This window comes from Gambusia affinis, linkage group LG14 (genome assembly GCF_019740435.1).
Source record: "Gambusia affinis linkage group LG14, SWU_Gaff_1.0, whole genome shotgun sequence".
In the NCBI taxonomy this organism is placed as follows: Eukaryota; Metazoa; Chordata; class Actinopteri; order Cyprinodontiformes; family Poeciliidae; genus Gambusia; species Gambusia affinis.
The window spans coordinates 25,434,986-25,462,025 of NC_057881.1; the positions used below are offsets into that span (position 1 = coordinate 25,434,986).

Sequence of the window (27,040 nt, forward strand, 5' to 3'; positions counted from 1 at the left end):
CTCTTGTTGTACGTCTGTATGTAATTGTTTCTGTTTGTATTTGGATAGAAATAACGTTAAGTAAATCCACCCAATTCTTTCTAAGTCATAACTTAATAATTTAGCATAAAATTATTTGAACTTTCATTCAACGGATCGTGTTTAACACTTTGTTTTTCTCCTTTTGAACAATTCTGTACAGAAGTTATATTAAAAATAACTTAATTATAAAATATGATTAAAAATAAACATTCAACCGTACTTTTTTTTTTTTTTAAAGAAGAATGTCATTACCCACCAAACTGAATGTGCTGACGAGTGACAAAAATTACTTGCTTGTCCATGAGATTTGTGTCTCCTACCAGAACTTTAAGACACCCAGAAAAGGGGAACATGAGCGCAGGACTTCCCAGCAGACGTTGCTCTGCATCTGTTCAAACTCCAGACACCGTGTGTGAAATGAAAATGCCAACTGGGGGCTGCTTGTCACCTAGCTATCACATTCCCTCAGTCGGCTTCTTCACTCGCCGATGGAAATCGGAGAGAGCGTGTGGACTGTTGTTGAATGTTGACGGCAAGCCCAAAGTTATGCACACGCCGGGTACGTTTAGATGTACAGTCATTGATTATTTCAGCATGACATTTTTTGATACAATGTCAATAAAACGGATTCTATTTTCAAATTTTGCGTCGGATGCCTGTCGGAAATCCTACCGAAAACAAACTTCTTGGTTGGATGAAACCATTTTGAAATCTAAACCTGCAAAAATCCACAAGGTGTCTGCATTTAATCATATTTATTTATATTTATTGATTCACCTTTATTCAGCAAACATTAGAAAAAGTACCAAAACTAACAATTCTAATACTACGGACAGCTTTGGAGGGTAAACATCCTGAAGAGGAATGTATCATGACAATAATAGATCAAAAGTGTTCTACAAAATTTATCACGATAAATAATACGATAAATACTCACCTGTAAGTAGGAGCACCATGCAAATGTGAGCTTTACAGAAGCTCAGATTTGAACAAAAGGTGGAGAAAAATAGTAAGACAAACAATCCAGACAATACAGGGAAGTTTCAGGTTTTATTTTCAACATCATTAATTGGAATTTGTGATGACAACGATAAATCAAGATATTATCATGGTAAGAAATTTATTGCGGTAAATGATAAGCAATACCGACCCAGAACGTTGCCCTTTGTAAAGAGGTACAGAACTGGAGTCAGACCCCAAAGCAAAAGAGAGTCTGACCAACTACTGCATATTTTAATATCTACTCGTTTCTGTCCCTTGCAGGTGTACAAGGGTCTGGACATCATCACAAATAAGGTGACTGCCGAGGAGCGCGCCCAATGCGCACACCACATGTTGGACTTCGTGGACCCGTTGGTGCGGACCTACACGGTGGTGGACTTCAGGAACAAAGCGCTGGAGCTCATATCCTAAACTCTGCAAATTCCATAACCAAGAAAATGTTTTTTTTTCTTTCTCTCTTCCACCTGATTCCTCGCCGTGCTATCGACCCGCCACACGGCAGATTATTTGGCGGGAAACTTAGCAGGTCTAACGTACTAATTGGCTCGAACGCAGCAGCTCTGTTGACGCCGTGTCCTGATTCTTGCCTCTTGCAGATGTTTTCCTGGAAAAAACACAAAGCAGGAGATCGCTAGAGTTGATATTTATAGCGGAGTGCGTCTGCGGTGTGTCTTGACAAACACGCGTGCTAACAGGCGCCGGCTCTGGGCAGTCACGCCCCGCAGACGCTGGCCACATCACACAGATGTGCAGAGAGGAGGCGATAACTAGAGAGAGAAAGAGGGAGGTATTAATAGATCAGTGCACACACACACACACACACACACACACACACACACTTTGAGGGGATGCGGGAGCTCCAAGAATAGGATCTGTGCAGCAGGAACCTGCTGGTGGCGAAGAGGAAGAGCTGAATACAGATTAGGAGGAAAAGGAGAGAAACAGGGAGTCGGTGTGAGCTTAAGTTTAAGGACGCAGGATCTGATGTCGCATCAATCCTCCCCCCCCCCACCAACACCACTAAACACGCCACTCGCATAAACCCCTCCCCCTGTGGCTTCCCATCCTCTTGATTTTTGTTGCTGCTGCTTGTCAATAACCTTCCTCTGCTCTTCCATGAGCGCGGAGAGGCAGGCCTGTAAGTGGACAAAAGGCGAGTGATGATGCCTGATGGGCTCTTATCTGGTTTGAGGGGTTATTTGATTAGCCCACAGTAAGAGGCGGGGGGGAGGAGGCTTAGGATGAAAGAAGATGCGACAGAGGAAATAAGGTGTGGCACTTGTGTCTGTGACGCCAAAGAGCTCAAGTTCTCCAGCGTCTCTGTTTTTGCTGTTGCTCATTCGTTTAAATTTAAGTGCGTATTCAAAGTGAGGAATCGTGAGATGATAGTAAAACACAAACATCAATTACCTCTTTTACATCTTTAATAGGGATGCACAGACTTTATTCTAGACGGTCATGGATGTTTAAAGAGTCTTTTCTAACAAGTCCGATTTTGCCCGATACCAATCTATTTGATTGAAAGGTTGCTAAAAACAAATGCCAACAAAGTTGCCAAGTTGGCAACAATTGGCTGATTATGGTTAACCGCTTGCATTCAGATGTGACCTGGTGTGCGGGGCAGGGTAACGGGGCAGTGGCTGATTTTCAGACTTTTGCAGTAAAAGATAAAATTGGTTTCTTATGTAAGCATTAGCCAATTGCATCTCAGATGAATAAGAGGAAATTAATTGTTGCACCCCTAGGGTAGTGGGCAGTTTTACCCAATTGGTTGCCAACCCTCCCTTAAAGTTACTGCAATAACTAAAATTTATACAAAGGGTGGAATCTTTGATTATTATTATTATTTTTTTACAACAAAACGCGATGCATCCTCAAAGGTTTCGACGTCCTCCTTAACGCGCTCCAACGTCGGTGACATGCACAGCAGAAACAAGCTGCCCATCGTTGTTGGAGGAACAAACTATTACATCGAGTCTCTGCTGTGGAAGGTCCTGCTGGACACGGGGGTGAGCGAGTTTATGTAATACTTATCATCCTCCTTACTTCTCTTTACATTAAGTGAAAGGTTAAGATTAGGTGTTGTCTAGTTAGCCTGTTTGGAATCATCTGGGGTTTTTTTGTTATGCTAATGACGCCATACATTGTGGTTTTTGTACATTTGGCTAAGTCTCAACTAAAAAGTCTTGAATAATTGAAGATATGTGAAGCGAACATGCCTCACAGCAGGAGAACGAGGACTCGGGGGACGGAGCAGACGGAGGCCAGAGCAGGAAGATGGAGCTGGAGAAACTGGGAGGAGAGGAGTTGCATAAAAGGCTGGCTGAGGTGGACCCCAAAATGGCCTCCATGCTGCACCCAAATGACAAGCGCAAGATAGCCAGGTGATGCAGCTGGTAATGTCATCATATGTCACGGTTTAAATGTTCTCTTTTGTTAACAGTGTCTGGTCATATTGTTGATGCTCTGTTCCTTGGGTTGTTAAATGGCTTCGAGTTGGTTTTGGTTTGATCCGGAGTCACAGTGGCCCAAAGTCGGATCGGAGCCAAAATGAATGGGATGTAATGCAAAGTTTTAACAAATAATGTACAATCAGACTAGACCGTGTGAGACGATTAAACATATGATGTTTATGATTATTTTTCTCCAAATTTCATGGAAATATTAGAGGAACAAGAAAAATGGACCATGATTAATTTTCTTCTTTTTCTTATCAGTACCAGTTTGTGGTTTTCTTTGAGGCCTGACCTGCTGGTTCTGTTTTTGATCATTTAAAAAAAATAATATTTAGTTCAGTTATGGATTATTATACATGAGACTAAAGATTTGTTGAGTATTCCGTAATTGAGGTTATTGTTTTACAATCTCATTATCTCTACTTTTACGATAACAGCCTGTGTAAAAATCCAAAGTATTAAGTTTATGCTAAACCATGTTTGATCTGGATCAGATCCCCTCAAGGAAAGTTAGGTGCTAACAAAAGCGACGTGTACAAAAGTGTTAGCTTAGTGCTATGATCTTATTTTTCAATAAACTATTCTGATATCAAGATTTCACAGCATGAAGTTTCCTTTAACTTTAATCGACATTAGAAACAAAGAGGTTCTTCTTTCCTAAACTATAGACTTGCTTAATTTTACTTTTTAGCGACTCTTAAAAAGAGGCACACGTCTGTATCTGCTCTCCCTTCCACTTACCTTTAACATTTTGCTGTTTGTAATGCCGCTGTAGCGGGTTAGCATACATTTTTAGCATTGTACAAGTAGAAACGAACTTAGTCTGCATTGTGAAAGAAGCAGGTTCCCGTCTTTATAACCTATAAGGTTATAAAGCTATAAGCTTCTTGTTTATTCAGAGACTATTTTCCATTATGATGGAGTTAAACAATATCAATTTCAATAACAATTTCGACTTGGTGTGCCGTGTACTCAGCCCCAAACTCATAATCCATAACTTATAGCAAAAGCTCACCTGATGGATTGCTTTATTACATCTGGAAGCTACTTCTTTTTTCATTACAAAGCATAAAGTTGTTGCCACTGAAAGCCATTGGCACAATGGGGAAATAACAGGAATCTTATGCTTGCTAGAAGAAAAACAGTAGTTAGAAATAATTCAGCTGCAGAATCAAAGGAGTTAATTAAACTCACATTTGCGAGTAATACCTTGCAGTTTGTTGGGATATTCTTAGGTGACACACGTTTTTGGAGGTAAAACAGCACAGTAATTAGAGCTGTTTTTCTGAATTGCCTAATGCTGCAGATTCATATTGGTAATTCATAAAATTAGGTCTCCAATGTAACTTCATTCACAACATCCCCACCAGAGAAAGGGATAAAACTGGTTTTATTAATAAGGGGTTTTATCTGGAAATTGGTAAATATGTGACAAAGTCAATAAGTTTTAACCAGTGACTATCTAGTTTGGTTTTTCGAAGGTCCTAAGCAGAAACATGATCCTGAATTTACATTGAGATCTACTTTTTCCAGAGGAGTGACATCGTCGGCATACGCGTTCTTTGTGTTTCAAAAGAAGCGACTTCTTTTTGTTTTCATTTTTTACAAAAAAAAAGTTAACTAGTCTTATCAGGCAAGTTTTTTTTTGGTTACATTTACAGCTGAAACCAGATATTTAAACACACTACATAGAATGAGACGTAACAGTTTTATTGCTGCCTGTCGCACATTTAATCAGCCTGAGCTTTTCCTGTTTTAAGCTGGGGGTTTTTTCAGGTTTTTTGGTCATTTTTAAAATTTATTTTTAGAATATTACAGACATTATTCACCATTTGAAAACAAAACTACTTTTTTTTTTTTTTTTTAAGTGTTGTATCTCATTGGGTTATCCCATTGAGATCCAACGTCTCGTGTACAAAGGAGAGCAGTTTTGATGAAACAAAACAGAAAAACCTGCACAAATCACATCATTTTCCCTTTGCTTCACACCAGGCTGCTCTTTGTTTTTTCATGTCTTGCGGTTCATAGCTTGAATTATAGCATGTGTTCCTTGGACCAGCTCTGCTTCCCACTTGATGTTTTTTCTCTGGGTTCAGGCTGAAGAGACTGGGCCCTCTCGGCCTGACAGCTGCACGCCGGTTTCCTCTCCTGAGCGCAGCTTGATGGGTAGCAGCAGGAGCGGCGGTGTTTTATGTGAGCAGGTTAGGTTACCCTGTTCTTTATTCAGACTGGAGCTGACAGGCGTCATCGTTTAATCCTGGCCTCGGTGTCCAGCCGGGCGTAACTAAAAAAGATGCGCTTTGCATTCAGATCCGTGTCTTTGTGGGATCTCGTTATTTACCTCTTCACGTCTCCGTGGGGAGCGTTACCCAGCAGTCGTCGTCGTCAGCGTTCACAACAACTTAACCCGCGTCGTTAATTAGTGTCTCAGAAAAGGGAGCTGAAGGTTTTAATTTGCAGCGCATTTAGTGGATGAGTGGGCGGTTAACTCGGCTAATCTTGGTTTTACCCGGAGAGACTTTGGATGCGAGAAAAAGGAATCTGCTTTGACGGAGTGAGAGCTTACCCTCTTTCCCCGCTTTTGTTCACAGAAGTCTTCAGATTCACAACGACACGGGTGTTCCTCACAGCCACTGGCTGGAGGAGCAGCGGCAGGGCGGCGACGGCCTCGGAGGGCCCCTGAGGTTCCCCGACCCCTGCATCTTCTGGCTGCACGCAGACATGGAGGGTGAGGACGGCAGAATCATCTTCTTGTCCATCATTTACTTCAATTTTTAGCATGTTCCAAGTTAAAATTATAAATATATATATTTTAAATTCTGAATAAAAATCTCAAAAGTGTGGCGTGCATTTTCTTTCACCCTCTTTGCTCTGAGTGACGAGAAGAAAGCCATCGTTGAACCAGAGCTATAAGAAGTATGGAAAACAGCGATATGAAGTTGAATTTTTTTTGGCCTGTGTGTAAAATGCTACGCAAACTGACGCTACATTAGCCTGAAGATGCTAACACCTGTTGGAAATATGAGGTTGGCAGCATCATGCTGAGGTGGATGGAGCTAAATTCAGGGCCGTCCTGGAAGAAAATCTGTCACCAGATGCCGAAGATTTAAGACTAGGATGGAATTTCACTTTTCAGCAGGATCAGAACCCTAAAGAGCTCCAGTCGAATGGTTAAGCAGACAGCAAATTAGTATGTTAGAGTGGCCTAGTCCAGGTCTAAATCTATTTGAGAATCTGTGGCAAAATTAAGGAATTGATGCTCAGACATTCCACATCCAATCTGACTGAGTTTGAGCAATTTCCTAGAGAAAAATCCTGTTCTTTATATACAAAGTATTTCATTAGCGTTAGGGATGCACCGATAAATCGGGCAGCAGACAAATTTTGCCTAATTTCCGATATTTTGAGAGATTGGTGGTCTGCTGATATCTGCATGAGAAACCGATTTTATCCACTGAGGATTGATTAGCAGACTTACGCGGCTAGCAATCATCAACCACTGTTGCTAACTTACCTGACTTTATCGCAACTTCTCCGACAAAATAATCGGCATCGGCCAAAATCCGAATCAGCAGGTCAGGCTTTTGAAAAATCCCTGATTGGCCGGAAACCTGCAATCGGGGCACCACTCAATAGAGTTTCAGCTCTAATTAAAACAATAACTGGTTCTACGAAGTCTTCAGGTAAGGGGGTCAAAGACAAATGCACACCACACTTTTCAGTTAACGGTGAATACATAATACATAAAGTCCCAACAAGATTCATAGAGTTTTGAGATTAGCAACATGTGGTATGAAAACTTTCGCAAGGCGCCATATTTGTAGACGTAAGGACAAACAAACATGACAACGTATCGGACCCGGTTTGTCTTTTAGCTCTGGACCAGCGCTTGGACGCCCGCGTGGATCAGATGCTGGCTACAGGCCTGTTAGAGGAACTCCAGGATTTCCATCTCCGATACAACCGACAGAAAGTCCAGGACGACAGGTGAGGAGTTCATTAATGCAACTCAAATTTTCGTCGCCCTTATTGAGATTTAGTTGCGTGTTCCCTTCCTCGATTACGCTCAAAGTGAAGCCTACTGAGGTCCGTGAAGCTTATTACAACAGTCTTCGAATCCAGAGGTTTTTAAGTTTCTTAAAAAGCGCTCTGCTCGCAGCCGAAGGAGACTTTGGCGACGTCAGGAAAAAGCAATTTCTCAGACGTCTTGCCTCTCCCGCTGGAACCACAAAAGGCTCTCTCTACATTGTCCCTCAGCGCGCCCCATAACCTGTAAACATACTTTGAGAGGAAAGTTGCCAGTGTGTTGTTTTAGCACCCACTGGGAACGTTGCTTCTGTTTTATCTCAAACAAAAGCAACGGGTTTGAGATGTGGGTTTGGTTTTGAGGCATTTCTTCGCTTCATAAACCAAAAACTCCTACCATCGGACTACCAGCGTCTGTTGAAGAACTGATTTACTGATGCTGCTGAGCGAAAGAGAGGAATCTGATGAGTACGGTTTTATTTTCCCATGCGCCCCCGTCTGATTTGGAGATTGCCTCTCTCGATTCCTCTGCGTAACCAGGGCGATGGGAGGGAAGTGAGCTCTGCCAAGCGACAGTCCAGTTATTTATCTCCCCCGTCGCAGTCTGACGGGTCACTCTTGCTGCGCGCTGTCGGTTCCCAGTGGCCTGCAGACCTATTTAGAGACGGCCCAGACTGCCCCGTTCACGTCCAACTGACGAGTCCCTCCCTCTCTGTGTCAAGCTGCTACCTATCGAGAAGATCTTTGTTCGGAGTTTATTCCCTAAAGGAAATTTATTCCTCGATTGAAGATCCAATCTTCCCACAGACTTCGAGGCTGTGCTCTTGTTTATTCAGGGGCTTCAGAGTAAAGGGGACGGCGTATCTCATGTATGTTCTTCAAAGCAAGCAAGTGACCTTCAGAGTCAACTTGTAGGCAGCTCCATCTGATTGCTCCCAAGGCTGCCACTGTTGATCATTCATCATCTGTGTGAGGCGTGACTAAACTATGAAAGGTCGCAAGACGCGTTCTGGATTCATCGGGATTGTCTCACTTTCTCGCCGTCTTTCCAGCGTCCTTCAGACGTTCGGTTTGGCGTCGATGACGGAATGCCTTTCTTTTTTCCTTCTGATAATCCACATACCTGAGAAAGACGCTCCCTTGAGGCCTAGTGCAATCACTTGGCTTTCGCTGTCTCATGTAATTGAAGAGCCATTTAAATTTTCTAAATTTTTTCTTTTGATAAGAGGACAGTAGTAACAGAAGAGGAATCCCCGCGATCGTCCTTGAATTCCGAAGTTGGAGGCACGATGGAAAACGTCTGGATTGACTTTCCCGCTCGCAAGCTCTCCAGAAATTGATCCAGGAAGGGTAATTTTTATTTCTAGCTGCAAGTTTTTCCTCTCCGTCTGGTACCCTTGTTTCTAAGTTCCCTTTTTTTTTTTAGAGTTGCGCATATTAGATTTACATGTCCAATTTTGAATCTCCAGTTTTTGTAAGGAAGACGTATATATTTTCCTTGCCTTTCTGCCCTGAGCAGTCATTAATTATTTATATTAGGAGCAGAGGAGCTATCAGACTGTGTGGGTGGAGTAGAGCGCCATGAAACAGGGTCATATTAAGGTTTATAAAAAACCTTGCTGCTAGATTAAATAATTTAATGTTTTAGCTATCTCTTGCATCTTTTGTTAGCAATTAGCATGGCTAGCATAACTAAAACAGCAGTCTCTGGGTCATTTCCGAAGAAACGTAGATTCATAGCAGAAAAGGATACATAGAGCGACTTTCAGCAGATAACCTTTCTGTTATCTGCTGAAAGTCTTGCTCTCTCTCGCTCTTTTGCAGCTTCAGTAAACCACAGGAATTACTGTCTTTCTTTAAGTAGAAACCAGGTACTTCCACCACACTGATTCCTAAATTGCCGACCGCAGTAAAGCGGTGTTCTTGTCAGCCTGACCTGTTTAGCGCTTAGCATCACGCAATCAGAAAACGTTACGATTTTGTTTGTTCTGTGTGAAGTTTGATCACGCCCCTCAGTGGGCTTCAGTAATAACTTAATCTTTGTGATACCTAAAGCAGTAGTGTGTGTGTGCGAAATGGTGCTACTATGAGAGTCAGATGCTGCTGGTTTCTCTCTTCTGTGCCCCCCGTTCCCTCTTCATCCCATCCCACCTTCTGCTCCTCGTCTTCCTTTGCCTTCCCGGCAATCTGATCATCCGTTCACTTTCCGCCCCACTCGCCTCTCTCTCTTCCACTCTCATGTCTCCATCCCTTGCTGGTTGCTGTGACCAGACGTCAAGGTCAGATCTCTCCCTCCTTCATTCCCTCTTTTCCTCCCTACATTTCCTGTCCTCCGGAGCTTGTTCTCCAGTTTCTGCCTCTTCCCGTCTGGCCAGTTTTATTTTTTCCTCCTTCTTCTTGTTCCTCTTCCGAGTGTGTGGATTCGGGTCCCTGAGACGCAACACGTTTTTTTTTTTTTTCTTTTTAGCAATAATAGTTGATTAAATATGGCCCTTTTCTTTTCACTACTCCAGTTTGGTTTCGGGTAATGCTTCAATCCAATAAAGACCTACAAACAGAAAAAGCAATTTTTATTGATTTGTTTCTTTAATCAACAAAAACTAAAAAAGTAATTTGAAGAAAGAGCAGTGGGTGTGTCTCATCTTGACACTTGCTAGAATCTATTTACATTTTTAAAATCATGTTCTTTGATGTTAAATATTAAACCAAATTACAATTTGTTTACTGTAGCAGTAGAGAGTTAGTTGAGCTAACGTTAACCCAACAACTTTGAATGTTAGTTCCGCTAACGCTAAAGCACTGTACTAACACAGTATTTGGCAGAAGCTAATGCTAAATGCTAACTTCGGTTCAACTCCACTGCCTGTGTTTTACTTTGTTCCTGTATGTTGTTTTGTTTGGGATAAAGTTACTGGGAAAAACAAAATGAGAGAAAATGTGAGGAGAGGAAGCTGACCTGCTACGTTCACCCTCTTCAAAGTAAAAGCATGAACATAAGCGTCTAGCTACTTTCATAACTCGATGATCAAAACTTGAACACGGATGTCAAACTTTATTCAATTGAAGGTTTACAACACATTCAAGTAAATTAGCTCCTTCAGAAGCTACCTGAGAAAATAGTACAGTGGAAGCTAAGTGTGCTAAAAATTAGCAGTAGCATTAAGCAGAAATTAGCTCCGCCATTAGCTCATTAGCATAAATACTGGGTGTTATAGTATTATGAAAATATTTTCCTATCGTACTGCTGTATAGAAAATGTAAAATAATATAATCACATTATCTGAGAGCGACCACCACCTTTACTGCTACTGTTGGATGAAATAATCCACCACATCGTTCAAATATTGATGATCTTTCATGGAAACACTGAGGAACCAAGTGAGACCGGACTGGAAAAACGCTGCTCTCCTGTTCTAGTTTCTCGTGCTGGAAACCGTCTAGACATGAAACAGTTAGCATGTGGACAGGAGGTGCAAACATAGCAGAACATTTAACTCATTTTCAGTAAATACCGTTGGAACATAACAAGTCCACGGCCTTTTTATAACTTTTAGAGTGTCTCTCTGATGATACCGGGATGCACTTTTATATAAACGGTAAAAAAAATTTAAAAAGCAGCCTTATTGACCTTTGAGGGTATTTTGGGGTTTCTGGAGACTTCTTTCAGCATCTTGCGGCTTGCTTTCAAGGTAAAATAACTTGGGCTGAGCATGTTATCCCCCTAATTGCCGACTCCCAGAGTGAAATTTCTGATTTCAAATTCTTTTGAGAACTTTTTACCAGACTTCCTTCCCAAAAACTTCCTTCTGGATCCCTCAGATCTTATCACAAGCAATTTCTACTTTTTGGCTCAGCATTTAGTGTCTGATCCAGTCTGTGTCTGTAAACAAGTTGTGTATTTATTGCTAGGAGAGTAGCCTGCCGAGTTTTTCCACCTGTGGGTCCTCATGTCTTCTAAGTTCAGATGACTTCTAATTTTTTTTGCCAGTCACTCTATTTTTTTTGGAAGGGTTTTTACATCTGCATGTGGGGCTGGAAGGAGTGATGGAGGGGAAGAAAAAGGAGATCTGAATCACCGGCGCCATAAATGTCACGTCAAAGGAGGAAAGTTTACATATCGACGGGTCATGTTTCCTCTGCCTCCTGCAGCCAAGACTATCAACACGGGATTTTCCAGTCGATTGGCTTTAAGGAGTTCCACGACTACCTGACGGCTCCGGAGAGCAGCAGCCAGCAGGAGAAAGACAAGCTGAGAGACAAAGGTCAGAGGAATACCTGCCCAGGCTTCACACTCGCTAGTTTTGTGGTCTGGTTGACCGTTCTCTGTTTCCGCTTCATCTTTTCCCTCTTTGAACTCTTTTTCAGGCATAGAAGCTTTGAAGATCGCCACAAAGCGCTACGCCCGCAAACAGAATAAGTGGGTCTGTAACCGTTTCCTCAAACGTGAGTTTCTGTCTGTGCATGGAGTAGAGTGTGCGTGTGTGTGTGTTGTGTGTGTTTTCTCCTCCAGAGCCGAGAATCTTAATGATCAGTCTCTGTTTCATAAACTGAGTTTCAGGCATCTTATTAAACGCCTAAAGAGTCTCTGTGAGACTGTATTTTATTGTGAATATGCGTGTTTGTTTCTGGTTCTCCTTTTCATACAGAGAGGCTTGTAAAAGTATTCCTGTGGCTTCACGTCTTGTTTTCCTTTTTTTTTTCCACATTAGAACCACAACCTTTGGTGTGTTTTACGGAAACAAAACCCATTGCAAATTGAAACTCATTTGTCACGACTACAAACCAATAGTGATGCACCGATTCCAGTTTTCTGACCACAGAAAACTAGAAAAATTTACCTGCCGATTTTGACTTTGGCCAATTCTATTTGTTTTTTTTTTTTGTGTTGTTTTTGTTTTAGTCAGAAAAGCTCCAAAATATAGCGACAAAAAGTCAAACAGTGGTCTGACTGCTGTGCACCTGGTGGGTGGAAAGAAGTTCTTGCTCGTCCGGCATGTTTTTCTGCATGGAACTGTTCGCGTAGTTTCAGAGATTCACGCGGAGGAACGCGATTGCTGGAATGACAGGCTGTGACTTTGTGGACGCATCACACATAACCCTAATCTATCGTCTGGGACTTTGTAATTGTGGCTTTTTTTGGAAGAAAGGAGTGACGTGTTGGGAGGACTGGGCTGTCTGGTCAGAGGAGACAAAAACTGAACCATTTTGACGTCCGTTTATCATGCTGCATGTGCTGCTAAGCTGACACCGGACACGTTGGAACATGTTGGGTGAATGCATCATGCTGGTTAGCGTGGCCACCAGTGACTGCGGACAAACGGTTTTCCTGTAACAGTCAAATGTTTCTCCTCCACTGACACATTTAGCAGCGTGTTCACGGGACTGATTGGCAGCGCTGAGCTCCTCCTCCTGGCTCTGATTGGTTGTTTTTGACAGGGAGCGATGCACTTCTTCAGACGGCAATAGTAGAGGTGGAGGAAATGAATGTTTTCACAGGTTACCTGTTTCATAAACTGTCACAACACAGTGACAGTTTCAACAAATTTGTAAGAATTTTTTGTTTAATCAAATTTATGTACTGCAGCTTTAAATTAAGGATAATGTAGAAAAGTACGAGAAAGGGGGGCATGACTAACCAAGTGTATATTTCTGCCTACCTCCTTTTCGAGTAAATAGTTATCAAAAGTGTATATTCTGAACATTTTAGGATGAGTAAACTAAACTTTGCAGCAGCTTCTTTTACACAGCTTTCAGACAGGGAAGGATAAACGGTACGACAGGAAGTTTAAGGTGAGACGAGGTGGACAGTTGGAGCGTCTGTGTCGTAGAATAATGCTCCGCCATCCATCCTCTCTGCACGCCAGCAGCTCAGAAACTTTCGCTGCGTTCTCCCAGTTCTTGTCCTCTGCTGCCCCCCTGTTCTCCGCAGCGTTTGGGCGCAGGCCCAGAATAGCCGTCGCAGCACGATGGACGCGTGCCCGCCAACGCTGGCAAGTTCTCACTCCGGTTGCGGCCCGTTTCACCTCCGACTGCGTGTTTCCAAACATCCAGAAGGCGGCCGTGTCCCGGCCAGCGGCGTGGCCTTTAGTAACCCCGCCTCCTAATCCTGTTAGCCCCAAGTGGCTTAAAGGCCACAGCCGGGCCCTAAACCTCCACAGCCCCTCTTTGTGACTGCCTGCCAGTTTGCCTGCCTGCACCACACGCACCATATGGCCTTGTGTGTACGTGTACGTGTACGTGCGCGCACCTAGCTGTGTTACCGCTGCTTCACACACGCTTTAATCCGTCTGGAGTCATCTGAATTTTGCACAGGCGTTTGTTTTTTAGAGTTTGTGCCTTGTGCCTGGCTTCGGAGGAACCGTGTTGACGCTGCGTGAAGCCATTTACCGATCCTAGGAAGCTGGATTTAACGGTGACATAATGTGACATAATTTAGGCAGCATCATGCTATGGGGAAGGGCTGATTTTTTATTTTATTTTATTTTATTTTATTTTATTTCATTTTCTCATCCTTCCTTGCTGTGCATCCATCCATCCATCTGTTGATCATTGGACGTTTAACCGTCCATCCATCTGTTACTCTCTGCATCTTTCCTCCATTTTTTCCCAGTGGTTCTTAAGTTCTTCCACTGGCTCCCCGGAGCTCAAAGAATAGACTTTAAAATATTTATTGTTGTTTATAAATCACTTAACGGCTTGGCACCACAGTGCATTACAGATCAGCTGTCGTCATAGCAACCTTCCAGGCCTCTCGGGTCTTCTGGTTCTGGTTCTGGTTCTGGTTCTGCTCTGTGCCTCCAGATAATAAATGGAACATTGATCAACATGTTTGATGCATGTTGATGATTTTGGTGATGGGACTTGGCAAAATCAGATATTTGTTACTGGTTTCTCAATTGTTCACTGCAGCCTGATTTAATTACTTTATTTTTTTAGTGTTTTTATGATGTTGATGAAATGATCTATAAAAATACACACCTTTGATTGATTATCTCTTCATCCATCTATCTATTAAACATTTCGGCCTCCAACCCATTGATCAGCCAATCATCCATCCACTAATTATTCATCTATTCGTCTGTCGATTATCCATTGATCCATACAGTCTATATTTATTCCAGGCAGGGCCGGCCCAAGGCATAAGCAAACTAAGCATCCGCTTAGGGCCCCAGGGCTACCAAGAGGCCCCCTCAGTGGAGCTGGTTTTTTTGTTTTTGTTGTTTTTTTTTTGTATTAATTTCCATCATTATAATATCAAAAACACACAATGTCATCATGAACTGATTTGTTTTTTACAATTACATGTATTGATAATGTATGTAGAAATTACAAATTTATTGATAAAAAGAAAACAAATAAATTGCTAGGTAGGTACCGCACCTTTTGTCTGTAACGTGAGCTGCCGTCTCCGGTCAGAAGTTAAGCTAGCAAAACAATGTCTCAAAAAAGGACTTATCCTTCAGGGAGGGAGAAAAGAAACAGGAAGAATAGAAAAAAGCCAAGATAAAGGTTTGTAAAAGGTAATATAAAAGATTTGTAAAGCTGCTAATAGAAAATTAGCTTGAACGGTCCAGTTCAACAGCCAAACATTTATGCTAGCGTCTTTGTGTTTGTGTGAAACTGAGTTTAAACTTTAAATGAGTTGATTCTCATGGTTGACTGTTTATTTCTGAGGTATTTTGGCTTCAAAATGCCGTGTTTGATAACGTTTGATAAGAATAATTAAAACTTCTCAATGTTTGACATTGTCTAGCAAAATGTTTTTACGTCAGGCTACATAGCTGCTACATGGATGAGCTGATCTGTAGTTGGGGATTTGTTGTTTGCTGCTGAGCAAAATCATTTGTGGCTAAAACAAACATTGTTTTACATCAACTTCTAAGTTATGTGAAACTTTTGTTAAAATCGTTTGAAGGCTCAGAATCAGTCCAGTACCGGTGCCGGTCCACATTCTCAGGGGAGAAAGACTCACCTGGTATAATTAAAATTTTTAGTTATTGGGGTAACAATTAAGAGAAATTTATTTAATCAAAGAATGTCATGAATATGTGTGTATGTATTCCATCTTAAGTCGGGCTGCACCGATTGCAGTTTTCTGGCCGATTCCTGGTTACTGATCTTTAAAGAGCCTGACCTGCCAATTTTGATTTTGTGTGAAATGTCGCTAAATATAGCAAGAAAGTCACTGAGTTGGCAGAAGAGGACAGAGACTGATTTATAAACCTTTGCTGACCAAGATAAGATTAGGGGATAAGATGGGCTTCACATGTAAGTATCGGCCGATCACGATCCCCCAAAATTAAGGAAATCGGCTCCCAGAAATCGACTGATCGATAAATCAGTTGACCAATAAATGTATCCTATATTATACATTTATATAATGTAAACAGCACTGCCAGAGATGCTATAGGTTTATAGCAGGTGTGTGAATTATCTAACGATCAGACTGCTGATTGCCCCAAAACCACATTTCGCTTAGGGCCCCCATGGAGTCTTGGGTTGGCCCTGATTCTAGGTTACATATTTTAAAGCCTAACCTTTACAGAAGTGTTTCCCATACATTCAATGGGAGTTTTTGTATATCAACCTCTAAACTTTTAAGTAAAAAGGAGCGCTTTTATTTTAAGCTTAGGAATTTTCACACACACGCACACACACACACACTATGTCTCAGAACGGTGTGTGAAGCTCAGGTTGAACCCGGTTCTCCAGCTGAATCGGCTTGTTAAACAGCCGTGCGGCAGGTGTTGGCCGTCCTCCCGGCTTTGGTTACCGTGGGGATTTAAACAGCCGGTCAGCCAGCTCAAATGAAAGCAAGTTCACAGTGACTTAGCTTTAAGTGAATGTGTAGGCCGGCTGTAAACATACAGCGCAGGTGTGTGTGTGTGTGTCGGCGTCTCTCAGAGAGGGCTGTTTTAATTGAAGGATTTAATTACCCTTAATGAAAATGGTAATGTGAGGTTATATTCATTTTATTAAGTGCCGGAACAACGGCCCCCCACATGCACACACACACACACACACACACACATCTGTAAGCACAATAAACAGGTGTAGCTTGACAGCGGCCTCGTGAGTGTTAAGTAACAGCGGTGTCTGCCTCTTTTATTTAAAAGAGTAAGTGAGTGAGAGGATGGAGTGACACGCGGACAGAGAGGGGAGGTAACCCGACTCAGCCGGGGGGGAACAGGTGCAGGGCGAGTTCACACCTCCGTCTTCCAGCGAGCGCGTAGCCGACACGATCACATACACACACACACGCACACACACACACAAAAGATACAGCCAAGACTGGAATTGTTTTCACAAGGTACGAGTGTGTGTGAGTGTGTGTGTGCGTGCGTGTGTGTGTGTGTGTGTGTGACTAAAGAGTCCTTATTTAATTTCCAGACACAGGTCTGTGTTAGTCAGTGATTACCCGCTGGCTTTTAAAAGCATGTGACTCAGAGGAGGCAATTAATTAATAAATTACCTCTGTGAGAAGAAGAAGAAGAAGAAGAAAACTTTCTGATGTTATGGTTTAATTAGCTTTACTTTTTTATTTTTTTATTTTTACATTTGCGTCTAAAGAGTCGAGCCCGGAATATTGTATGTTCACGTTTCGGTATATCCCAAAGCATGATGCTGCCACCACCACCGTGTCTTTGGTGCGTTCAAAGTGATCCGGAGTTTTCTGAAACACATTTTACTTTTTTTTTTTATTTCAGCTTTTCCTTACTCCATTTCTTTATCAATAAACATCGTCCTTCCGCATGACTTTAGCTGTGTTTCCTTTTCAAATGTGCACAAAACTTTGTCAACATTACGCTAATGTCTAGACCCCCTCCACCCCTCCTGGCAATTTTGCATTTGGGGTGTTTCCATTAAATAAGAAACACTATTAAAATCACACATGAATAAGTTTGTTCACATAATAAGTCATTAAAAAATATGCCACGCCATGATCTTATAGCTACTTCCTGTCGTCGTCTTCTTTGTGGTTTATGACAGTGGCATTGTCCGGTTCATCCTAGCGCCAAAACTTTCTATCGACAAGATATTTTTTTTCGAAATTGCCCTGTGTCTGTTAAGTTAATTTATTTTCTAAATGTCAAATTGCTCAATTATATGGTGAATGGAAACGCAGATAGCGATGAGAAACGCCATTATCGATAAAATATTGGATGCCACAATTGGTAAATAACACAAACATGCAATTAAAATTTGTCATTTTGCCAAAATGACAAATTTTGGCAAAATTCTATAAAGCATTCACCCACTGGTTTCAAAATATAAAAACTCCTTTGAGCTTCTCAATCAAAAGGGATTTTTGTTTTTCACCGTCTTCATGGAAATGTTTGTATTATTCAGCGCGTGAACAAACAGCAGCTCTGCTGGACCCCAAAAGCTAGCGTTTAGCTAACCTAAATTAAACCCAATGGCTCCAGTCTGTTCATCCGCGTTCAGCGGTTCAGACTTCATTGGAGACACTCAATATAACTAAGTAATAGTGACAGAAAAGACATAAATGACTTTAGAGTTCCATAAATATACCAAAACGGGGTAGCAGCTAGCGCTAGCGATGCTAATGTTAGCATTTCGGTCAAAGGTTAGCAAAGGGGCTATTTCTCTGCTTCGGATGGGTCTGGACTGCGTCTCATCGTCTCTAGTTCAACATCTAAAATGCTGCATTGTTTTACACCCCGCAGTTTGAGGTTCATTAAATATTTAAAGAACATTTTCAAAGCTTTTTGTTTTACCATTAGTACCACATTAGATTGAAACACGCACAAAATTCACAGACTATAGACTGGTCTGATAATATTTATCTCCTCACACAGAATCTTTAAAGTACAGTCTGTTATTCAGAAACTTTAGTTGAAAAATAATATACACAGATCGTCAAATTCATACTCCAGGAAAACAGGAAATCTCAGATTGCTTAACTGGAACTTCTTCCACATCGGATCCAACCAAAACAAAACAAAACAAAAAAGTACAGGTGGAAAAAGATGTTACAGTTAAATTAATTTTAGGAACATACATTTCCATAAGTCTCCTGTCGGTTATGAACAGCGGATTAAAGCGGGAGCTGAGGAAGACACAAGGTGGAAGAGGAACTGAAAGAAAGCGGAACACCGAGTACAGACTGCGAATCCCAGCTGGTCCAGGGGACGAGTTAACAGCAGCACACACACACACACACACGCCTACACACCTACACACACACACACACGCACACACGCCTACACACCTACACACACACACACACACACACACACACACACACACGAGAGCGGGCGCTGCAAGTGACTCTTGGCCCGCTTATTGCAACAGGTGGACTACTGTTTCAACACACAATACACACACTCCAGCGCTGGCAAGCAGCTGCTCAGCGGCGGATTATTCCCAGTCTTTTTAGCAAAACGATCTCCCCCTTACGAGCCTGAAAGCGAACCTTTTTGCTTTGTGTGTATGTGGGGCTCCGGGTTCCTCGTGTTGTGTGAACACCTAGATCTGTTTACAGTCAGGATACTCTAACGGAGGATTAGATAATTAGATTTCAGGTTAGAGACGGGGTTTGCGGCCAGGCTTAGACAGTTTAATGTCAGTTTAATGTTCTCTGAAGTGGTATATTTGTCGTTTGTCCCTTCGCCGTCGTCCCATCGGTCGTCGCCTGACAAAGGAGGGGATTAAAAGTTTTGGATTTCACCAGAACGAGAATGGAGGATGAGGGGACAGGGGTTTCCGAGCACCACCTGTACCTCGCGGCGTCCACCGTTTTCACTTACCGCCGCTTCGCCCGGCCCCAGTGGGATGCTGGTGAATGCCAAGGGCAATTATGGGATGAGTGGTGGTGCACGGAGAGATATAGACACAAAGCAAAGGGAAGGAAGCAGCCGGTGGGTGCAGGACGTCGGCTGCTGAAGGTGGACTATTTATTGACAACGCTAAAAAAAAAAAAAGCATCCCATATTGGTGGCGCTTGTTCGCCGCCCAGCTGTTGCTCCCCACAAAAAGTTACAGCTTTGGAGACAGTTCTGATTAACCCCAACTGTGGTTAAAAAAAAATAAAAATTGACACACTCAAATGGAGGCCAGAGCGTGAGGGGTGAATAAACACGGAAAAGCTCTCGCTGTGAAGCTAAATGAGACAGGTGCAGAGAGAGATGTTGCCGTTTTGCAGTCTGTTTATTCTGCTTTTGCGCCCTTCTTCGGCTAGTTAAATGCGCACCGCTTGCCCCGACTTGAAAAAGAGCGAGCCACACCGCATGTTCAAACGGCCGACTGCTTATCAGACACGCCGCATGCAAATTCAAACGGGAGGTGGTTAAAATGCTAAAACCGTTTCTGGATGCACGTTTCCGGTTCTTGTGAAGCCGAGGTAGTTTTTCTTTCTTCTTTTTTTTTCTTCCTTTCAGTCGGTCATATTAGGCAGTCTTGTGTTCCTAGGAGGTCCAGACGGTTCTCAGTAGAGCTGCAACCATCAGTCAGGATGCTGTCTGCTGCCCTCCAATTCACACTCGAGTCTGTGTGAAAAGGATTAGGCCATAATTGAGTTGGCAAACAGTACTTTAAAGGTTAATGGGATTCATTTGCATGAGAATCTGCTTAAAGGTGGGGCCGGCCAGTCTGCAGAAGGACTGATCATATTTGAACTCGGGAGACAAATAAATAGACCCCTCTGTTCTGTTCTTCGAAAGACCTGACTTGCAAGGACATGCAGTATTGGGTCAATGCCTCCCACTGAAGGACAGTCTGACTAAATGTGAAAGCTTTCTCTCATACATCTCCAGACTTCTAAATAATGGGAAGTTTGTGCACAATTTGGGAAAAAGAAACCCAGAAAACATTAGGCATCAATCCTAACAGGTCACTATGGCAATTTCTTAGTCGAGATGCACCGATCCGATAGTAATATCTGTATCAGTCCCGGTATTAAAATAAAATCTAGATTGAATATCGGTAACGATGTACCCAATCTGTAAGGGCGGAGCAAATCAGCCAGGTCAGCGTAATTTCATCAGATGTTGACGTTACGCATGGCTGTGGTAAAGTTGAGGTTGCAAACTAGCCTCCCTGAAACTAGCATCTCTGAAACTAGCATCTCTGAAACTAGCATCCCTGAAATTAGCATTTCTGAAACCAGCGTCTCTGAAGCTAATATCTCTGAAACTAGAAACCCTGAAAGCCTCTCTGAAAAACAGAGAACATTTTTAAGGCTGTGTCTCTGTTTGGCAAGTTGTTCAGTCATGTCAGCTAGCATTGTCAATGCTACATGCTGTCTGGAGACAGAGAAAAGAAATGCCATTCTAATGATTGTAACAGCGCAAACAGTCCATCGGTGAGGTAAACATTCGCTATGTCAGAACTTTTTCGGCGAATGTGTTTCCATCTCACTTTTAGCACCTGAACTCTTTTTTTGGAGGGGGGGGAAACAGAATGTCAAGGGAGCGTAAAAACTTTTTTGTGACACTGAGGAGGCTATTTTGAATTCTGCCATTTCCATAAACTCTTTCTAATGCGGTGCAGCTTCAGATTTGGACTTTAACTGGGCCGTTGTAACACATAGCCACTCCATATTGTATGTCTGCATGTTAAGGGTTATTGGAAGGTGAACCTCCATCTTCTTGGTCGTTGTCATGCTCTGTGCTTCACTTTCCGTTCTCATTCCTGTGTGAGATGTTCAAAGATTGCGATTAAAAAAACCCAACAAGTTTTAAGTGGTGTGTCATTGAAGGTTTGTAGTCCAACAAACAGCTTCTGGACAGCTGAAGCTGAGTTTGAGCCCTTCCTGGTCGGTTATTTTAAAATAACAAGAGCCGTTTTTAAGGCGGGGTAAGTTAGCATCCAGCCTCGAATCGGAAACCTCACGGTTCTGTTTGGGTCTTCTATTGTTGTGCTGATTTGCAAACCCACTTGGAGCCAACTTGTTTCATTTATGCCTAAAGCAGTTGGACAAAAAGCTGTACGAATTAGTGAGGAATAGCTAACAAGAAGGGGTTCACTGGCAGCTAGAAGCCAGAAACGGACTAAATAACCATGATTAAAATGAAAAAGTAATCGCTACTGCCTCTAATCTGTCCACATTCAAGTCTTCAATTGATTCGGCTTTAGCCACCCCACGTACTGAAGAGTGAAAATAACAAGAAGGCAAATTTTGAAGTACCTGCCAAAAGTTTGGGACCAGCAGGAGCTGAATGACGTTTTATACTTTGACAATGGGAGAAAGTGTCGCCTTTCCTCTCTAGTATCCCGTCTAAGTTGTGAGTTTAATGACGTCTTGGTGCCAGAAAGCCTCCAAATCTGAACAAGCAAAACTAAACTCTGACTTTCCACATGCGTTTCAGATAAGTGATTTTAACGCCCCGCTGTTTCAAAAAGCTGGACTGCCTGTATTGGAGTTGTTGACAGAAAGACGTTTTTAGCTGTGATGTGCCAAACTGAAGTGTTTCTCTTCAGACTGGAAGTGGGCGTTTCCACAGGGCCAACACTGGTTGGCTAATTCCAGCAGCAGAAATCTGAAACGGAGAGAACTCACTCATCTGTAGTGACCGTTTCAAAACGTCCAACAACAAAATAGGAAGTAAAGGGTTTATATTAGTTTTTTTTATTTTTATAATTTTATTTTTGTTTCTTTATTATTTGTTTTTAACAACCTATTTCTATTTCACATTATTTCAGCGACCGAAACAGATTTTGTTTTTAACATAATGGGCAGGTATCGACATTTAGCTCTTAAACGTAAACATCTAATCTAACTATTATCAGTTATTAAAACGGTGTTATTTATGTTGAAATGTATCCAAATGTTCTCTGTTAAGAGGAGTTTTGTAAACTCCGCTAATGTCGGATCGGCTGGCACAATCCGCCTGCTGCCATTACGTCTAAATGCCTAATAGGTTTTCTGATACACTGGCTCACAACTGCAACTTTCAGTTTCTCTACTAAACTAAATTAACAAATTAAAAGTAAGCTTGCAATAATTTTAAAAAGAAGAAAAAGTCAAATGACGGTCATTAATTTTGACCAATCAGGCGTGGGTTTTAGGAAACTTTGTCTCTAGACATACCCACTTGGTTGCCACCCGGGCCAGACGTTAACAAGAGCTTAAAGGGGCAGTAGCTCAGGGCCGCAGTTTTTGGGGGGCTGTGAAGACTTCTGTTTTTCAGTAACGCAGGTTTTTTGTTGTGCCTTATATAAATCTCATAAGCCCACATTGGGTGGATTTTATTAATATTTTGGGATTTTTATGAATGTCAACACTATTCAAGTACTTGAAAATTTAAAAAATAATTTATAAACTCTGCAGACCTGCTTACGCATAGGACTACCTGTTAGTGTCATTTTCTATTAGTGGAAGAACTCCTCTGTTGCGGATAGGGCACCAAAGCGGCTGTAGCCCAGGGGCCCGCAGCCTTATACATCCGGCCCTGGTTGATGCTTATCTGAGTGACGCAACAAACCAAAACAGACGAGCAGAGATTTACTGCCTTCTCTCTGGGTTTTTTGTTTTGTTTTTGCTTTTGTTTAATGTACAAAAACTCCTTTATTTTCTGTGTGGGTGTAAAATAACCTCCATCTAAAAAAAAAAAAACTGCAAAATGTTTTCACCCTCCTTAAGTAAAGGTGGAGGAAAAATGCTTCACGGTGTTTAAAGCGTAGGATTTGTTCTCGGACCCCTTTACTTTGATACCCCTAAATAACCAGTAAACAGCATCTGTTCCGTCTGTCGCCCGGAAAGTGAAAATGTATGGAGCTACATACGAGACACAATCAACATTTGGGGCCAAAATCTGTCAGAGTTTTTGTTTGTAACAGGCTGGATGCTGTCGTTGCATCAGCCCATCCTGACTCGGTGGAGGGCAGGGACGCTTTGAAGCGAAGGCCTGGCCCAGACACTGCTGACTGGTGCAAAACGAACACACACACACACACACACACAGACATGCACGGGGGGGCAGGGTAGGAAACCGTTAGAGAGCGAGGGAGTGACTGAAAGCCGAAACGAGACTGATGGCAACGGGAAGGGATGCTGCGCAGGAGGATGATGGGAGGAGGAAGGAGAGGAAGACATTATTGAGCTTCTGTGAGTCAGCAGGTTGACGGAGCTTCGGGGTGCGGCTGTGGCGCGTCACTCCCCCCACCTTTTCCTACCCCCCCCCACCCGTCCACCATCCCTCTGCCCGTCGTCCTCTTTCGGTCAAACCAGCCGGAGCCTGTTTGATCCGCTCAGAATCAGGCGGGGCGGGTCACGGACTCCGTTGGATTGAATTTATCGCGTTCAGTTTCGCGACGCCTGGAGTGTGAAATCGATCGGCGCGCCCTGCGCTCCACGGAGAGGCCCACACCCAGATTTAAAAGCAGTGCCGTTGTTAACCCGACGAGGGAGAGCAAATCCTTTCACATGATCAGCTAAAGGTGTTGTTAAAAAGTTCAGTGATGGTGTGTGTGTGTGTGTGTGTGTGTGTGTAGGACCAGGCGACAGCGTCCCGGCTGTGTACAGCCTGGATGTGACTGACGTGTCCAGGTGGGAGGAGTCGGTGCTGAAGCCTGCACTGCAGATCCTGGACAGTCTCAGCAAGGTGGGGCCGGCTGCCGGGGGGTCGGCCGGGTTCAGCAGTCCTCCTGACTCTCGTTCATTATTATTGCTTACTTTGTTCTCCTTTTTTTTTTTTTTTGCTTTAATTTCTTCTTTTTACCACATTTTGCAACTTTTCTGTGCTCCAATTTTGTTTGTTTCTTTGGAACTTTTTTCCCCCCTCGTTCTGCTTTCCTTTCCAGATTGTCTTCCATTTATTTGATCAATTTTACACGTGAAATGGATTAAATTCACACAGATGGTTGCTAGAAAGCATTTATTTCTGCTGATTATCACGTTTTAACACGTACATTAGATGAAAATATAACATTTAAAGTTAAAGTATGACATCAAATCAATCAAAAAAAAACTATTTTTGAAAACAGAAATGTGGTTTTGAATGAAAAGTATGTTTAAAACCTGCTTAAAGGTTGTTATTTTGAAAAGGTACTTTAAGTTTGAAAAATGACACTTATCTGGACGTGTATTCTAATTTACTGAATATGACTGTAGAGGTTTAAAAAAGCAAGGCAACTCAATTCCAATCTTCCCTATAAAATTTACTTGTAACTTGACGGAGAATTGCGAATGATGAGGATTTTATTTCACTCACCAACAAACAAATGTCATGCTTTCCTTTACACACAAGTATGAAAAATATAGATAAAATTAATTTTGAAATAAAAAGAGTAAAGGTAAAACTTTGGGATACTGAGAGAGACACGGCAACCAATTGTAATATTTACATATATTTTTTTTTTTTTATCACTTGACGACATACGTCCAAAACGTCTGGCGTATGTCGGAAACGGAGTACGAGTGCGAAGGAAAATCAACGAAAAACTTTAAAATACTGTGAATGTTAAATCGAAACATTTTAAAGCCTTTATTGTTTATATCTAACAGATTAGTTGAGTCTAAAACATTGTCAGTACACGAGCGTCTCAAATCAGTTTGCAGAATTAGCATGCTAATGTTAGCTTGCTTCCTCAGTTTTTATATGACTTGTTGATAATTTATCTCACAGGGTTTTTACTTCTTGTGGTTCTAGTTTACAAAGGAAGGACTTTTGCTCTCCTTGTTTGCTGTTCGAACATTGTTTAGCATAATTCGGCTCTCCTTGTTTCTCCGGTGACAGGGTGAGGAGCCGGCGTTTCCCCCTATCAGACTGCAGGGGCAGCGGAGAAACAAACGCAGCCGCCACACCTGTGACGCGTGTGACAAAATCATAATCGGAGACGTGGAGTGGTCAGGTGAGGGTGTTTTTATAACAGGCAGCAAAAAGTAACAAAGAAACAAATCTCTGATGTTGGTCTTTTTTTTTTTTTTTTTGTCTTTGTACCTGCAGCTCACCTGAAATCCAAAAAGCATCACTATCATGTAAGGAAGAAGAGGAAGACCGATCCAGGAAGTGACCCGCCCCAGAGCACCACTGCACAAGCTGCTCATGAAGAACTGGACGGCACTGAAACCCCTCAGGCTTCTTCCAAACAATGGAGGACAGAGCACACAGACGCTCCTGGGATACGATGAAAGCTCTGATCCACGTCTGCCTCCACTCAGGCTTCCAGATCCTCTGAGCTCTTCTGACTCGCATATTTTGCATCATGTCGCCGTTTTCCAGAATTCTACACGATCTTGTAGAATTCTGCACAAAGCAAATCTTTAAAGAAATTTGGTTTTGTTGCATGTTTGATTCTTTTTTATATTTTGAATAAGAACTGTTTAGTTCTATATTTTTTGAAGAAAAGGCCTCATATGAAGTGCTCTAATTTTTATTTATTTTCCTATTGCTGCAGTCGGTAAACTACATTTCAGGCTTTAACTTCAGTTAACCAAAGTTATATTAGGAGATCATTGTGAAAGCTGTAGAGAAGTTCAAATGTGCTACCAACAGGACTGAGCACATTTCTGCTAATGTGCTAATGGCTTATCTAATCTTTTGTTTAGGGCACATTTTTGCTAGCTTTGAAAAAGCTTAGCGCTCTTAGCTTCTCCTGAAATAATTTTAATAAATACATTTTAAATTGCTAGTATTTTGGCTTTGGTTTTGCATAAGTAAAATTCAGCTTCTGTTGGAAATTTCGGTTAGCAACTGTAAAGAATTCTGTTTATGCTAATCCGCTCCTGTAGCGTAGCATTAGCTTCCACTAAATACTACGTCGGTGTAGCACTTTAGGTAATATTTAGGATTTGTGCCTTAGGTTTAGCGCAGCTAACTTTATAGCTAGCATTGCTAACCACTTCCTACCAAGACGAGACCGTTGAGCGGAGCAGCAATCAGAGAAAAAGTTCTTGGTAACTCTAGGAGTTGTAAGATAAATAAATATGTTGGCAGGAATCATGTCGGTTGTACATGGCAAATAATATCTGTCTTGATTTTTAAAAAGTGGGATTAACAACGCCTGGTTTTTGCTGGAGGACAACAACCAGGCAGGACACGTGGCAAGAAGAATGTGTTGGGCAAGATCAGAATTGACCTTTTTGACCTGCATGTGTGACAGAAAACCAACACTGCACATCGCAACCCTCTAAAAACACCACACCCTCTGTCAAATTTGGTGGTGGCAGCATCATACTGTTGGCATTATTGTTTTATTTTTACTGTATAAAGCCACCTTTCTTCCACGTCACAGTTTTGCACTGTTGCTCTGTCAAATTCAACCAGAATCAGAATAAAATGGTGTTATGAAGTCTTTTCTAAGGCTCTGAGAATTTCCAAGTTTTCCACTTCACTCCACCAGCGGTGTTACCTTTCCGTCATTTGATCTCCCAGCGATGAGCTCAAACGCTAAAAGGTATTGTCCTTTGTTTGCCTGTTGCCGGCTAATTCTGTTGGGCTGTTTTTCTTCTCATTCGTGTGCGTTTTAATTACTGGCTGGCTTCAGGCTTTTTTTAATATTTATTATTTTTCCTGTCTGTTTATCCAGCAGCAAGTTGAAGGCTTTTCAAACCTTTTTGTGTCTACCTAGGC

At 42.1% G+C, this 27,040-nt stretch overlaps 1 protein-coding gene across 1 annotated transcript in view; it reads left to right on the forward strand.

The window, feature by feature from the left end:
• trit1 (tRNA isopentenyltransferase 1) overlaps window positions 1–26,759 on the forward strand; it is a 37,432-nt gene extending 10,673 nt beyond the window's left edge. The window contains 11 exon segments of the mRNA XM_044139078.1: window positions 1,285–1,425; window positions 2,934–3,032; window positions 3,250–3,407; window positions 6,071–6,207; window positions 7,355–7,466; window positions 11,655–11,767; window positions 11,871–11,948; window positions 23,961–24,070; window positions 25,205–25,319; window positions 25,415–25,572; window positions 25,575–26,759. Coding sequence (XP_043995013.1) covers window positions 1,285–1,425; window positions 2,934–3,032; window positions 3,250–3,407; window positions 6,071–6,207; window positions 7,355–7,466; window positions 11,655–11,767; window positions 11,871–11,948; window positions 23,961–24,070; window positions 25,205–25,319; window positions 25,415–25,572; window positions 25,575–25,646 — 1,293 coding nt within the window. The 3' untranslated portion in view covers window positions 25,647–26,759.
• The last annotated feature ends 281 nt before the right edge of the window (window positions 26,760–27,040 follow it).